Here is a 14,711-nt window from a genome sequence, read left to right as displayed (position 1 = left end):
TATTATAGACCAATGATTATGGTATGAGTGGTCACCCCAGCCTGGTACCTATCCTGGCATTTGTTAGAGCAGCCTTTCTCAACCCAGTCCTCGGGACAAACCAGCCGTAACATATATTTAATGTGCTCCAACACCATGCACACCTGAAACTAGTCAACTAATCAGCAAGCGGTGTTTAATTTGAATCAGGTGTGCTGGACATCAGATATATGGAACGACTGGTGTGTCCCGAGGACTGGGTTGATAAAGACTGCATTGAAGTCCCCCTGTTCTTACCCGTGAGAGTTCTGACTCAGAGACGGAGCGGTGGGGCGGCGAGCGGCGCTGGTACTCGGGTCTCACGTCCTGATAGGTGGGGCTGTCGTCGTCCAGCATGGCGCCCTGGTCCAGAGGCTCCTCCTCCAGGTGAGAGGTCACGTCATCTGGGCACATCATCTGGTGGTCAATCCCATTCTGGCTCAGGTTGCAGTGGACAGCTGCAGGGAGAGATAAGAGGGAGGGAGGGGACGGACACAAGGTTAAATAAACTATAGGACACCAATGTGTACAGTATAGATATGTCTGTGAACCAACCATCATCTTGCTGGTTGGTAATAGTGTACACATCCATACTGCAAGTCTGAATCACATTCAGGATGATAGTGAAATTCTCAATTCAGTTCATAAATAAATAAAAAATAAAATTATACACTGCTCAAAAATATAAAGGGAACACTTAAACAACACAATGTAACTCCAAGTCAATCACACTTCTGTGAAATCAAACTGTCCACTTAGGAAGCAACACTGATTGACAATACATTTCACATGCTGTTGTGCAAATGGAATAGACAACAGGTAGAAATTATAGGCAATTAGCAAGACACCCCCAATAAAGGACTGGTTTTGCAGGTGGTGACCACAGACCACTTCTCTGTTCCTATGCTTCCTGGCTGATGTTTTGGTCACTTTTGAATGCTGGCTGTGCTTTCACTCTAGTGGTTGCATGAGACGGAGTCTACAACCCACACAAGTGGCTCAGGTAGTGCAGCTCATCCAGGATGGCACATCAATGCGAGCTGTGGCAAGAAGGTTTGCTGTGTCTGTCAGCGTAGTGTCCAGAGCATGGAGGCGCTACCAGGAGACAGGCCAGTACATCAGGAGACGTGGAGGAGGCCGTAGGAGGGCAACAACCCAGCAGCAGGACTGCTACCTCCGCCTTTGTGCAAGGAGGAGCAGGAGGAGCACTGCCAGAGCCCTGCAAAATGACCTCCAGCAGGCCACAAATGTGCATGTGTCTGTTCAAACGGTCAGAAACAGACTCCATGAGGGTGGTATGAGGGCCTGACGTCCACAGGTGGGGGTTGTGCTTACAGCCCAACACCGTGCAGGACGTTTGGCATTTGCCAGAGAACACCAAGATTGGCAAATTCGCCACTGGCGCCCTGTGCTCTTCACAGATGAAAGCAGGTTCACACTGAGCACATGTGACAGACGTGACAGTCTGGAGACGCCGTGGAGAACGTTCTGCTGCCTGCAACATCCTCCAGCATGACCGGTTTGGCGGTGGGTCAGTCATGGTGTGGGGTGGCATTTCTTTGGGGGGCCGCACAGCCCTCCATGTGCTCGCCAGAGGTAGCCTGACTGCCATTAGGTACCGAGATGAGATCCTCAGACCCCTTGTGAGACCATATGCTGGTGAGGTTGGCCCTGGGTTCCTCCTAATGCAAGACAATGCTAGACCTCATGTGGCTGGATTGTGTCAGCAGTTCCTGCAAGAGGAAGGCATTGATGCTATGGACTGGCCCGCCCGTTCCCCAGACCTGAATCCAATTGAGCACATCTGGGACATCATGTCTCGCTCCATCCACCAACGCCACGTTGCACCACAGACTGTCCAGGAGTTGGCGGATGCTTTAGTCCAGGTCTGGGAGGAGATCCCTCAGGAGACCATCCACCACCTCATCAGGAGCATAACCAGGCGTTGTAGGGAGGTCATACAGGCACGTGGAGGCCACACACACTACTGAGCCTCATTTTGACTTGTTTTAAGGACATTACATCAAAGTTGGATCAGCCTGTAGTGTGGTTTTCCACTTTAATTTTGAGGGTGACTCCAAATCCAGACTTCCATGGGTTGATACATTTGATTTCCATTGATAATTTGTGTGTGATTTTGTTGTCAGCACATTCAACTATGTAAAGAAAAAAGTATTTAATTAGATAATTTAATTCATTCAGATCTAGGATGTGTTATTTTAGTGTTCCCTTTATTTTTTTTAGCAATATATATATATATATATATATATATATATATATATATATATATATATATAATATATATATATATATATATATATTTATATATATATATATATCTCATACATACATACATACATATATATATATATATATATATACATACACACACATACATACATACAGTGGGGAAAAAAAGTATTTAGTCAGCCACCAATTGTGCAAGTTCTCCCACTTAAAGATATGAGAGAGGCCTGTAATTTTCATCATAGGTACACGTCAACTATTACAGACAAAATGAGAAAAGAAATCCAGAAAATCACATTGTAGGATTTTTAATGAATTTATAGGCAAATTATGGTGGAAAATAAGTATTTGGTCAATAACAAAAGTTTCTCAATACTTTGTTATATACCCTTTGTTGGCAATGACACAGGTCAAACGTTTTCTGTAAGTCTTCACAAGGTTTTCACACACTGTTGCTGGTATTTTGGCCCATTCCTCCTTGCAGATCTCCTCTAGAGCAGTGATGTTTTGGGGCTGTCGCTGGGAAACACGGACTTTCAACTCCCTCCAAAGATTTTCTATGGAGTTGAGATCTGGAGACTGGCTAGGCCACTCCAGGACCTTGAAATGCTTCTTACGAAGCCACTCCTACGTTGCCCGGGTGGTGTGTTTGGGATCATTGTCATGCTGAAAGACCCAGCCACGTTTCATCTTCAATGCCCTTGCTGATGGAAGGAGGTTTTCACTCAAAATCTCACGATACATAGCCCCATTCATTCTTTCCTTTACACGGATCAGTCGTCCTGGTCCCTTTGCAGAAAAACAGCCCCAAAGCATGATGTTTCCACCCCCATGCTTCACAGTAGGTATGGTGTTCTTTGGATGCAACTCAGCATTCTTTGTCCTCCAAACACATCGAGTTGAGTTTTTACCAAAAAGTTATATTTTGGTTTCATCTGACCATATTACATTCTCCCAATCCTCTTCTGGATCATCCAAATGCACTCTAGCAAACTTCAGACAGGCCTGGACATGTACTGGCTTAAGCAGGGGGACACGTCTGGCACTGCAGGATTTGAGTCCCTGGTGGCGTAGTGTGTTACTGATGGTAGGCTTTGTTACTTTGGTCCCAGCTCTCTGCAGGTCATTCACTAGGTCCCCCCGTGTGGTTCTGGGATTTTTGCCATCCGTTCTTGTCATCATTTTGACCCCATGGGGTGAGATCTTGCGTGGAGCCCCAGATCGAGGGAGATTATCAGTGGTCTTGTATGTCTTCCATTTCCTAATAATTGCTCCCACAGTTGATTTTTTCAAACCAAGCTGCTTACCTATTGCAGATTCAGTCTTCCCAGCCTGGTGCAGGTCTACAATTTTGTTTCTGGTGTCCTTTGACAGCTCTTTGGTCTTGGCCATAGTGGAGTTTGGAGTGTGACTGTTTGAGGTTGTGGACAGGTGTCTTTTATACTGATAACAAGTTCAAACAAGTGCCATTAATACAGGTAACGAGTGGAGGACAGAGGAGCCTCTTAAAGAAGAAGTTACAGGTCTGTGAGAGCCAGAAATCTTGCTTGTTTGTAGGTGACAAAATACTTATTTTCCACCATAATTTGCAAATAAATTCATTAAAAATCCTACAATGTGATTCTCTTGATTTTTTTCCTCATTTTGTCTGTTATAGTTGACGTGTACCTATGATGAAAATTACAGGCCTCTCTCATCTTTTTAAGTGGGAGAACTTGCACAATTGGTGGCTGACTAAATACTTTTTTTCCCCACTGTATATATATATATATATACACTATAGAATACTGTAAGTGGGGACTTGAATACTAGTAGTAAAGGTACCAGCGTTACAGGGTTTCCTTTTAGCCGGTAATAGCCGGCTTTTGGCCTTTTGTTGTTGTTGAAAAGCAGATAAATAAAATTGCCATATCATATTAACAACCCATGCTAGTTGTTGCATATTATATCACCCCTCTGTCTAAATTTGTAACTGATATTTTAATCTGTCATATGAAACCGCTTGCATGTGTTGTGCGCTTTGACATCAGTGTTTTACCGTTACAGTGCCTTCAGAAAAGTATTAATACCCCTTGACTTATTCCACATTTGGTTGTGTTACAGCCTGAATTCAAAATGCATTAAATTGATATTTTTTCTCACCCATCTACACAAAATACTCCATAATGACAAAGTGTTTAGACATTTTGCAAATTAAATACAGAAATATCTAAATTTACATAAGTATTCACACCCCTGAGTCAATACTTTGTAGAAGCACCTTTGGCAGCGATTACAGCTGTTAATCTTTCTGGATAATTATCTAAGAGCTTTCTACACCAGGATTGTGCAATATTTGCACATTATTCTTTTTAAAATTCTTCAAGCTCGGTCAAGCTGGTTGTTGATCATTGCTAAACAGCCATTTTAAAGTCTTGCATAGATTTTCAAGCAGATGTAGCCCTTTCCTGCAGTCAAACGACCTAGTGGCCTCATGGGTGGAATGTTAATATTTTTCATTATTAATAAGAAACATTCTTTCAAAGAAACACCAGATTTTCGGCGGCTTTTATGTGTAACGGTTTTGTTATATTTCAGTCTTCTGTGATGTATATAAAGTGTAATATTGGGATGCAAACTTAAAATGGAATACATTTCAACTCTATATCTGACATGGTACAGGTCAAAATAAGGCCATAACCATGTGTGTGAGGTGTATACTTTTGTTTCAAAGTAGATTTGTTTAAGACTACCAAGAACCACTGTGTGACCCTGATTTAGTCCACTGCAGTAAAAGGTTTAAGTCAAAACTGTAACTAGGCCACTCTGAACCTTGAACGTCATCTTGGTAAGCAACGCCAGTGTATATTTGGCCTTGTGTTTTAGGTTATTGTCTGCTGAAAGGTGAATTTGTCTCCCAATGTCTGTTGGAAAGCAGACTGAAAAATAAAAATAACAATGCCGCACACTGCTGCTCATGATCCCAGGTGATTTTATTATGACAATGTTGAGCAGCATTTTCCTTTTATTTTTCATGAATTCACCTACAACTCCAGCACCTGCAAAAAGTACCTGGATGTGCCTATGTTCTTCAGCGTTTGTACATGAACTCTACCATACAGCACTCATTTTTTGAGACTCCCTTTTTACAAGCCTACCGGGTCCTTTGACTTTATGGCTGAAAGAGCAGACTCAAATGCCGGGCCAAAGCAAGTAATTTTAGTTCTCAGAGGATGATTATTCCAGGATCATAATGAAGGACTTGCTTTTTGATGAAACTGGCCCAACGACAGACTAAAATGCAGACTCAGTTATCACATCTCAAGAATCTACATATCCGTGAAACAAAACAATATTATCATGCAGTCACTTTGAGTGATCAAATGGCTACCCAGACTATTTACATTGCCTGCCACCCCTCTTTTACACTGCTGCTACTCTGTTTATTATCTATGCATTGTCACTTTAATAACTCTACTTACATGTACATATTACCCCAATTACCTCGACTAACCGGTGCCCCTGCACATTGACTCGGTACCGGTATCCCCTGAATATAGCCTCGCTATTGTTATTTTTTCTGCTGCTTTTTAATTATTTGTTACTTTTATTTCGTATTATTTTATATTGTATATATTTTTTTGTATTCTTTCCTAAAACTGCATTGTTGGTTAAGGGCTTGTAAGTAAGCATTTCACTGTAAGGCATTTCACATGTATTCGGCGCATGTGACAAATAACATTTGATTTGATTATCTAAGGAATAAAATAATTCCACGAGGATTACGGATACAGAAAGCACCTGCTCTCGGTTTGAACAACCCCTCCTTTTGTGACCGGTGGTGCGAGATTCTTAAAAAACACTCCTATGATTTAATGTCTCTGACCATACAACAATTGAGCACGACTAGAGATCAAGTGACACAGCTAAATGTTGATCTAGAAAGCAAGATCACCAATAAGGACAAAAGAGAGAACATTCTGAGCAGTGTGGAAAAAATTCAAACTTGGAGACAAAGCCAAGCAAGCGAAAAACGTTTGAGAGTGATACTGCGGACTACAAGGAGCAGAAGGTGCATTTCTGGAGGGATGGCCGGAGACAGCCAATTGGCACTCTCCCATGAGCAAGCTGGAAGGGTAAACACCAGCCCAGCCGTAATCCTAGAGGGCCACTGATGTGGCGATCAACCTCCTCCTTCACATCGGACTCGTGACCAATTCAGAGGCCGAGCGTCTTCTTTTTTGGGGAATCCCGAAATCATCGAATAGGCGGTCAAGACCACCGCCCACCCTGCATCCCCGCAAGAAATGCAGGAGAGGACAACGCAGGAAGACGGCAACACCCAAGTCCCACCCCCACACACGGAGCAAGACACAGTAATTAACTTGTCCAACAGGTCTACTATATCTGATACATGTTCATCTGCCCTAGGTAAAGGACTATAATTTGTCCCAACATCTCAGGCCAATAACTTTGATACAGTTAGACTTCTAAAAGTTTTTCTGCAGTTTGAGTGACTGAGTTTTTTGGTAATGGGGTTGCTCCCTATACACCTGCCAATGTAAATCCATTGAATGAGACTAGGAACCAGACAGGACAGTGCTAATGCTCTTCCCATTGATAACCTGAATGACAATGAACTTGACTCTTGCCTTGAGGACATAAAGGGAAAATACATATTTTAAGAGCAAATGTTTATCACCCAAAATAAATCCCTGTTGAAACATTTTGCTGCCTAGTTGAGAAAGACACATAATACATCTCCTGTCTAAGAAACAAGAATACAAGGTATTCCACATTATGTCCAAAGCAGGGAAAGAATCCCTTATGGAACTCAAGAATGACTCAAGTATCATTATAAAACCTGCCGACAAAAGGAGGTGCAATAGTGATACAAAATGCTGCAGACTATGACAAGGAAATTCTGAGAACTCAGTGATGATGAATTTTACAAAAAAGACTCCCTAAGGACCCTACTAATCAATTCAAGTCTCTGATCCATGATAAATTGTGTACATTTTTTAATTAAGGGGAAATTACAAAAACAGAATATGAGTGCATGAAAGTTGACTGGCCAACAAAACCTGTCATACAGTGGGGGAAAAAAGTATTTAGTCAGCCACCAATTGTGCAAGTTCTCCCACTTAAAAAGATGAGAGAGGCCTGTAATTTTCATCATAGGTACACGTCAACTGTGACAGACAAAATGAGGAAAAAAAATCCAGAAAATCACATTGTAGGATTTTTTATGAATTTATTTGCAAATTATGGTGGAAAATAAGTATTTGGTCAATAACAAAAGTTTCTCAATACTTTGTTATATACCCTTTGTTGGCAATGACACAGGTCAAACGTTTTCTGTAAGTCTTCACAAGGTTTTCACACACTGTTGCTGGTATTTTGGCCCATTCCTCCATGCAGATCTCCTCTAGAGCAGTGATGTTTTGGGGCTGTCGCTGGGCAACATGGACTTTCAACTCCCTCCAAAGATTTTCTATGGGGTTGAGATCTGGAGACTGGCTAGGCCACTCCAGGACCTTGAAATGCTTCTTACGAAGCCACTCCTTCGTTGCCCGGGCGGTGTGTTTGGGATCATTGTCATGCTGAAAGACCCAGCCACGTTTCATCTTCAATGCCCTTGCTGATGGAAGGAGGTTTTCACTCAAAATCTCACGATACATGGCCCCATTCATTCTTTCCTTTACACGGATCAGTCGTCCTGGTCCCTTTGCAGAAAAACAGCCCCAAAGCATGATGTTTCCACCCCCATGCTTCACAGTAGGTATGGTGTTCTTTGGATGCAACTCAGCATTCTTTGTCCTCCAAACACGACGAGTTGAGTTTTTACCAAAAAGTTCTATTTTGGTTTCATCTGACCATATGACATTCTCCCAATCCTCTTCTGGATCATCCAAATGCACTCTAGCAAACTTCAGACGGGCCTGGACATGTACTGGCTTAAGCAGGGGGACACGTCTGGCACTGCAGGATTTGAGTCCCTGGTGGCGTAGTGTGTTACTGATGGTAGGCTTTGTTACTTTGGTCCCAGCTCTCTGCAGGTCATTCACTAGGTCCCCCGTGTGGTTTTGGGATTTTTGCTCACCGTTCTTGTGATCATTTTGACCCCACGGGGTGAGATCTTGCGTGGAGCCCCAGATCGAGGGAGATTATCAGTGGTCTTGTATGTCTTCCATTTCCTAATAATTGCTCCCACAGTTGATTTCTTCAAACCAAGCTGCTTACCTATTGCAGATGCAGTCTTCCCAGCCTGGTGCAGGTCTACAATTTTGTTTCTGGTGTCCTTTGACAGCTCTTTGGTCTTGGCCATAGTGGAGTTTGGAGTGTGACTGTTTGAGGTTGTGGACAGGTGTCTTTTATACTGATAACAAGTTCAAACAGGTGCCATTAATACAGGTACCGAGTGGAGGACAGAGGAGCCTCTTAAAGAAGAAGTTACAGGTCTGTGAGAGCCAGAAATCTTGCTTGTTTGTAGGTGACCAAATACTTATTTTCCACCATAATTTGCAAATAAATTCATAAAAAATCCTACAATGTGATTTTCAGGATTTTTTTTCCTAAATTTGTCTGTCATAGTTGACGTGTACCTATGATGAAAATTACAGGCCTCTCTCATCTTTTTAAGTGGGAGAACTTGCACAATTGGTGGCTGACTAAATACTTTTTTTCCCCCACTGTATACGCTCTCCCCCAAATTCACAAGAGCATGACGCCACCTATACCAGGCAGGCCCATTGAGAGTAGTAACGGATCTCTGACAAAGAATAGCTCTACCTTTGTAGACCCTGGGTGATCACTCCCCACGTATACCAGAGACTATTGATTTTATTAAATCTCCTGAAATACAGTGGGGAGAACAAGTATTTCATACACTGCCGATTTTGCAGGTTTTCCTACTTACAAAGCATGTAGAGGTCTGTAATTTTTATCATAGGTACACTTCAACTGTGAGAGACGGAATCTAAAACAAAAATCCAGAAAATCACATTGTATGATTTTTAAGTAATTAATTTGCATTTTATTGCATGACAAAAGTATTTGATCACCTACCAACCAGTAAGAATTCCGGCTCTCACAGACCTGTTAGTTTTTCCTTTAAGAAGCCCTCCTGTTCTCCACTCGGTACCTGTATAAAAGACACCTGTCCACACACTCAAACAGACTCCAACCTCTCCACAATGGCCAAGACCAGAGAGCTGTGTAAGGACATCAGGGATAACATTGTAGACCTGCACAAGGCTGGGATGGGCTACAGGACAATAGGCAAGCAGCTTGGTGAGAAGGCAACAACTGTTGGCGCAATTATTAGAAAATGGAAGAAGTTCAAGATGACGGTCAATCACCCTCGGTCTGGGGCTCCATGCAAGATCTCACCTCGTGGGGCATCAATGATCATGAGGAAGGTGAGGGATCAGCCCAGAACTACACGGCAGGACCTGGTCAATGACCTGAAGAGAGCTGGGACCACAGTCTCAAAGAAAACCATTAGTAACACACTACGCCGTCATGGATTAAAATCCTGCAGCGCACACAAGGTCCCCCTGCTCAAGCCAGCGCATGTCCAGGCCCATCTGAAGTTTGCCAATGACAATCTGGATGATCCAGAGGAGGAATGGGAGACGGTCATGTGGTCTGATGAGACAAAAATAGAGCTTTTTGGTCTCAACTCCACTCGCCGTGTTTGGAGGAAGAAGAAGGATGAGTACAACCCCAAGAACACCATCCCAACCGTGAAGCATGGAGGTGGAAACATCATTCTTTGGGGATGCTTTTCTGCAAAGGGGACAGGACGACTGCACCGTATTGACGGGAGGATGGATGGGGCCATGTATCGCGAGATCTTGGCCAACAACCTCCTTCCCTCAGTAAGAGCATTGAAGATGGGTCGTGGATGGGTCTTCCAGCATAACAACGACCCGAAACACACAGCCAGGGCAACTAAGGAGTGGCTCCGTAAGAAGCATCTCAAGGTCCTGGAGTGGCCTAGCCAGTCTCCAGGCCTGAACCCAATAGAAAATCTTTGGAGGGAGCTGAAAGTCCGTATTGCCCAGCGACAGCCCCGAAATCTGAAGGATCTGGAGAAGGTCTGTATGGAGGAGTGGGCCAAAATCCCTGCTGCAGTGTGTGCAAACCTGGTCAAGACCTACAGGAAACGTATGATCTCTGTAAATTGCAAACAAAGGTTTCTGTACCAAATATTAAAGTTCTGCTTTTCTGTATCAAATACTTATGTCATGCAATAAAATGCAAATTAATTATTTAAAAATCATACAATGTGATTTTCTGGATTTTTGTTTTAGATTCCGTCTCTCACTGTTGAAGTGTACCTATGATAAAAATTACAGACCTCTACATGCTTTGTAAATAGGAAAACCTGCAAAATCGGCAGTGTATCAAATACTTGTTCTCCCCACTGTATGTGACCATATACCAGAAAATTATATTCGGTCTACTTTTGATGTTACCAGTGCCTTCAGAAAGCATTCAGACCCCTTGACTTTTTCCACTTTGTTACGTTACAACCTTATTCTAAAAATGATAAAACATTTTTTTTCTTCATCAATCTACACACAATACCCCATAATGACAAAGCAAAAACAGGTTTAGAAACTATTGCTAATTTATTACAAATAAAAAACTGAAATATCACATTTATTAAAGTATTCAGACCCCTTTATCAGTACTTTGTTGAAGCACCTTTGGCAGCGATTACAAGCTTGGCACACCTGTATTTGGGGAGTTTCTCCCATTCTTCTCTGCAGATTCTCTCAAGCTCGGTAAGGATGGATGGGGAGCGTTGCCGTACAGCTATTTTCAGGTCTCTCCAGAGATGTTCGACCGGGTTCAAGTCCGGGCTCTGGCTGGGCCACTCAAGGACATTCAGAGACTTGTCCCGAAGCCACTCCTGCGTTGTCTTGGCTGTGTGCTTAGGGTCATTGTCCTGTTGGAAGGTGAACCTTCACCCCAGTCAGATCTTGAGCAGGTTCTGGAGCAGGTTTTCTGGAGCAGGTTTTCATCAAGGATCTCTCTGTACTTTGCTCCGTTCATCTTTGCCTCGATCCTGATTAGTCTCCCAGTCCCTGCCGCTGAAAAACATCCCCACAGCATGATGCTGCCACCACCATGCGTCACCGTAGGGATGGTGGCGGGTTTCCTCCAGACGTGACACTTGGCATTCAGGCCAAAGAGCTCAATCTTGGTTTCATCAGACCAGAGAATCTTGTTTCTCATGGTCTGAGAGTCTTTAGGTGCCTTTTGGCAAAACTACAAGCGGGCTGTCATGTGCCTTTTGCTGAGGAGTGGCTTCCGTCTGGTCACTCTACCATACAGGCCTGATAGGTGGAGTGGTGCAGAGATGGTTGCCCTTCTGGAAGGTTCTCCCATCTCCACAGAGGAAATCTAGAGCTCTGTCAGAGTGTCCATCGGGTTCTTGGTCACCTCCCTGACCAAGGCCCTTCTCCCCAGATTGCTCAGTTTGGCCGGGCGGCCAGCTCTAGGAAGAGTCTTGGTGGTTCTAAACTTCTTCCATTTAAGAATGATGGAGGCCACTGTGTTCTTGGGGACCTTCAATGCTGCAGAAATGTTTTGGTCAGATCGGTGCCTCGACAAAATCCTGTCTCGGCGCTCCACGGACAATTCCTTCGCCCTCATGGCTTCGTTTTTATAAATTTGCTAAACATTCTAAAACCTGTTTTTGCTTTGTCATTATGGGGTATTGTGTGTAGATTGCTAAGGAATTGTTTTCATTTAATCCATTTTAAAATAAGGCTGTCACGTAACAAAATGTGGAAAAAGTCAAGGGGTCTGAATACTTTCCCCCACCAGCCATGCCTATCTAAAACTATGAATGAGCACCTTCGTTTCACCATTAACTACGACCTATCCCAAATCAGTGTTCTTGATGGGATGGTTATTAAAATGACAAAACCTCTCTCTACAGATCTCTATAGGAAACCTATGGACAGGAACACCCTCAGAGAGGACAGCTTCCACTTATTAAAAGTCACCCTGTAAGTCAATTCAGCCGCATCAGAAGAATATGCAGCTCTGATGCTTCTTACCAGACACAAACCACGGACCTCACACAAAGGTTTAAGGAAAAGGGTTACAAAGACAATTGGGCAAAACATGCCATTGATCGTTTTGAAGGGCTAACACACTTGGAAAGTCTTCAATCAAAAGTAAAAATTTCAAAAAGCATTACGTGTTCCCTCATGCTTCACCCAATACTCACCATAGGGAAAGGCATTTAAAGGACATTATCAGGAAGCACTGGTACATTGATACGGACCTACAACTGAAACCCATCTTTAAATATCCCCCACGTATGGTCTTTATAAGACCCCCAAACGGGAGCGACATTGTGGTCAAATCTGACTATCCACCAGAGAAAAAGGGAAACTTTCTTGGACAAGGTTCCGGAGGGTAATTACAAATGTGGCCAATGTGGTCAATGCAGTTTCATGTATAAAATGTGACTAATTAACCCACCCCCGCACAGGACTAAGATCAAAAGGCCTGATTACCTGCATGTCCACCAATGTTGTTTACATGTTGAAATGTCCCTGTGGTCTGTCCTACATAGGGAAAACCCCTAGAAGCCTTAAGACCCGGATCAGTGAGCACCGCAGCAATATACGGACATGTGAGACAAAAAACCCTGTTGCTGTTCATTTTGTACAAGCTGGACATCCTATTAGTTCTCTGAGTTACATTGGAATAGAAATGGTCAAGATGTCACGCAGGGGAGGGGACATTGAGAGGAAACTTCTTCAAAAGGGAATCTTTCTGGATCCACAGGCTCAACACACTGTCTCCTTTTGGCCTTAACGAGGAGTTGACTTAAAACCATTTTATAGATTAGTGTGCTTTTTTGCCCAAATTGAATAGTGTGTGAGATAGATACACACACACACACTATGACCAAAAGTATCTGGACACCTGCTCGTCGAACATCTCATTCCAAAATCATGGGCATTAATATGGAGTTGGTCTCCCATTTGCTGCTATAACAGCCTCCACTCTTCTGGGAAGGCTTTCCACTAGGTGTTGGAACATTGCTGCAGGGACTTGCTTTCATTCAGCCACAAGAGCATTAGTGAGGTTGGGCACTGACGTTGGGTGATTAGGCCTGGCTCGCAGTCGGCGTTCCAATTCATCCCAAAGGTGTTCGACGGGGTTGAGGTCAGGGCTCTGTGCAGGCCAGTCAAGTTCTTCCACACCGATCTCGACAAACCATTTCTGTATGGTCCTCGCTTTTTATGGGGCATTGTCATGCTGAAACATGAAAGGGTATTTCCAAAGTCGGAAGCACAGAGTCGTCTAGGATGTCATTGTATGCTGTAGCGTTGATATCCCTTCACATGAAAAACAGCCCCAGACCATTATTCCTCCTCCACCAAACTTTACAGTTGGCACTATGCATTGGGTCAGGTAGCGTTCTCCTGGCATCCGTCAAACCCAGATTCATCCGTCGGACTGCCAGATGGCGAAGCCTGATTCATCACTCTAGAGAACGCATTTCCACTACTCCAGAGTCCAATGGTTGCAAACTTTTACACCACTCCAGCCGACACTTGGCATTGCGCATGGTGATCTTAGGCTTGTGTGCGCGGCTGCTCGGCCATGGAAACCGATTTCATTAAGCTCCCGACTAACAGTTCTTGTGCTGACGTTGCTTCCAGAGGCAGTCTGGAACTTGGTAGTGATTGTTGCAACCGAGGACAGACTTTTTACACACTACATGCTTCAGCCCTCGGGCGGTCCCGTTCTGTGGGCTTGTGTGGCCTACCACTTCGCGGTTGAGCCATTGTTGCTCCTAGACGCTTCCATTCCATGCATACATTGGATATGGATGGCTGATGAAGACCTAAGGGTCGAAATGTTATAATAAAATGACCTGGGAGCATGAGTAGCAGTGTGCGGCATGTTCCTTTTATTTTTCATGAATTCACTACAACTCCAGCACCTGCAAAAAGCACCTGGATGTGCGTATGTTCTTCAGCTTTTGGAAAGTTTTGATCTAGGATTTTACCTGTGCTTAGCTCTAGTCTGTTTATTTTCATCCCCCCCAAAAATTACTCTAGTCCTTGCCGATAACCATACTTGAAAATATGAAGAGTGATACTCAGTGATGTGTTGTGTTTGCCCAAAACATAACGCTTTTTATTCAGTTTTACTTGAGTGCCTTCTTGCAAACAGGATGCATGTTTCGGAATATATGTATTCGGTACAGGCTTCCTTCTTTTCAGTCTGTAATTTAGGTTAGTATAGTGGAGTAACTACAATGTTGTTGATCCATCCTCAGAGTTTAATGGCTGTGATGGGAGAAAACTGTTTTAAAGTCACCATTGGCCTCATGGTGAAATCCCTGAGCGGTTTCCTTCCTCTCCGGCAACTGAGTTAGGAGGGACACCTGTATCTTTGTAATGACTAGGTGTATTGATACA

At 43.5% G+C, this 14,711-nt stretch overlaps 1 protein-coding gene across 1 annotated transcript in view; it reads right to left on the bottom strand.

The window, feature by feature from the left end:
• samd12 (sterile alpha motif domain containing 12) overlaps positions 1–14,711 on the bottom strand; it is a 136,932-nt gene that overhangs the window by 100,900 nt on the left and 21,321 nt on the right. The window contains exon 2 of the mRNA XM_041902992.2: positions 277–476. Coding sequence (XP_041758926.1) covers positions 277–476 — 200 coding nt within the window. The remainder of the gene's footprint in view (positions 1–276; positions 477–14,711) is intronic.

Source organism: Coregonus clupeaformis, chromosome 17 (genome assembly GCF_020615455.1).
Source record: "Coregonus clupeaformis isolate EN_2021a chromosome 17, ASM2061545v1, whole genome shotgun sequence".
NCBI lineage: Eukaryota > Metazoa > Chordata > Actinopteri > Salmoniformes > Salmonidae > Coregonus > Coregonus clupeaformis.
This window is presented reverse-complemented; position numbering and strand designations above follow the sequence as displayed.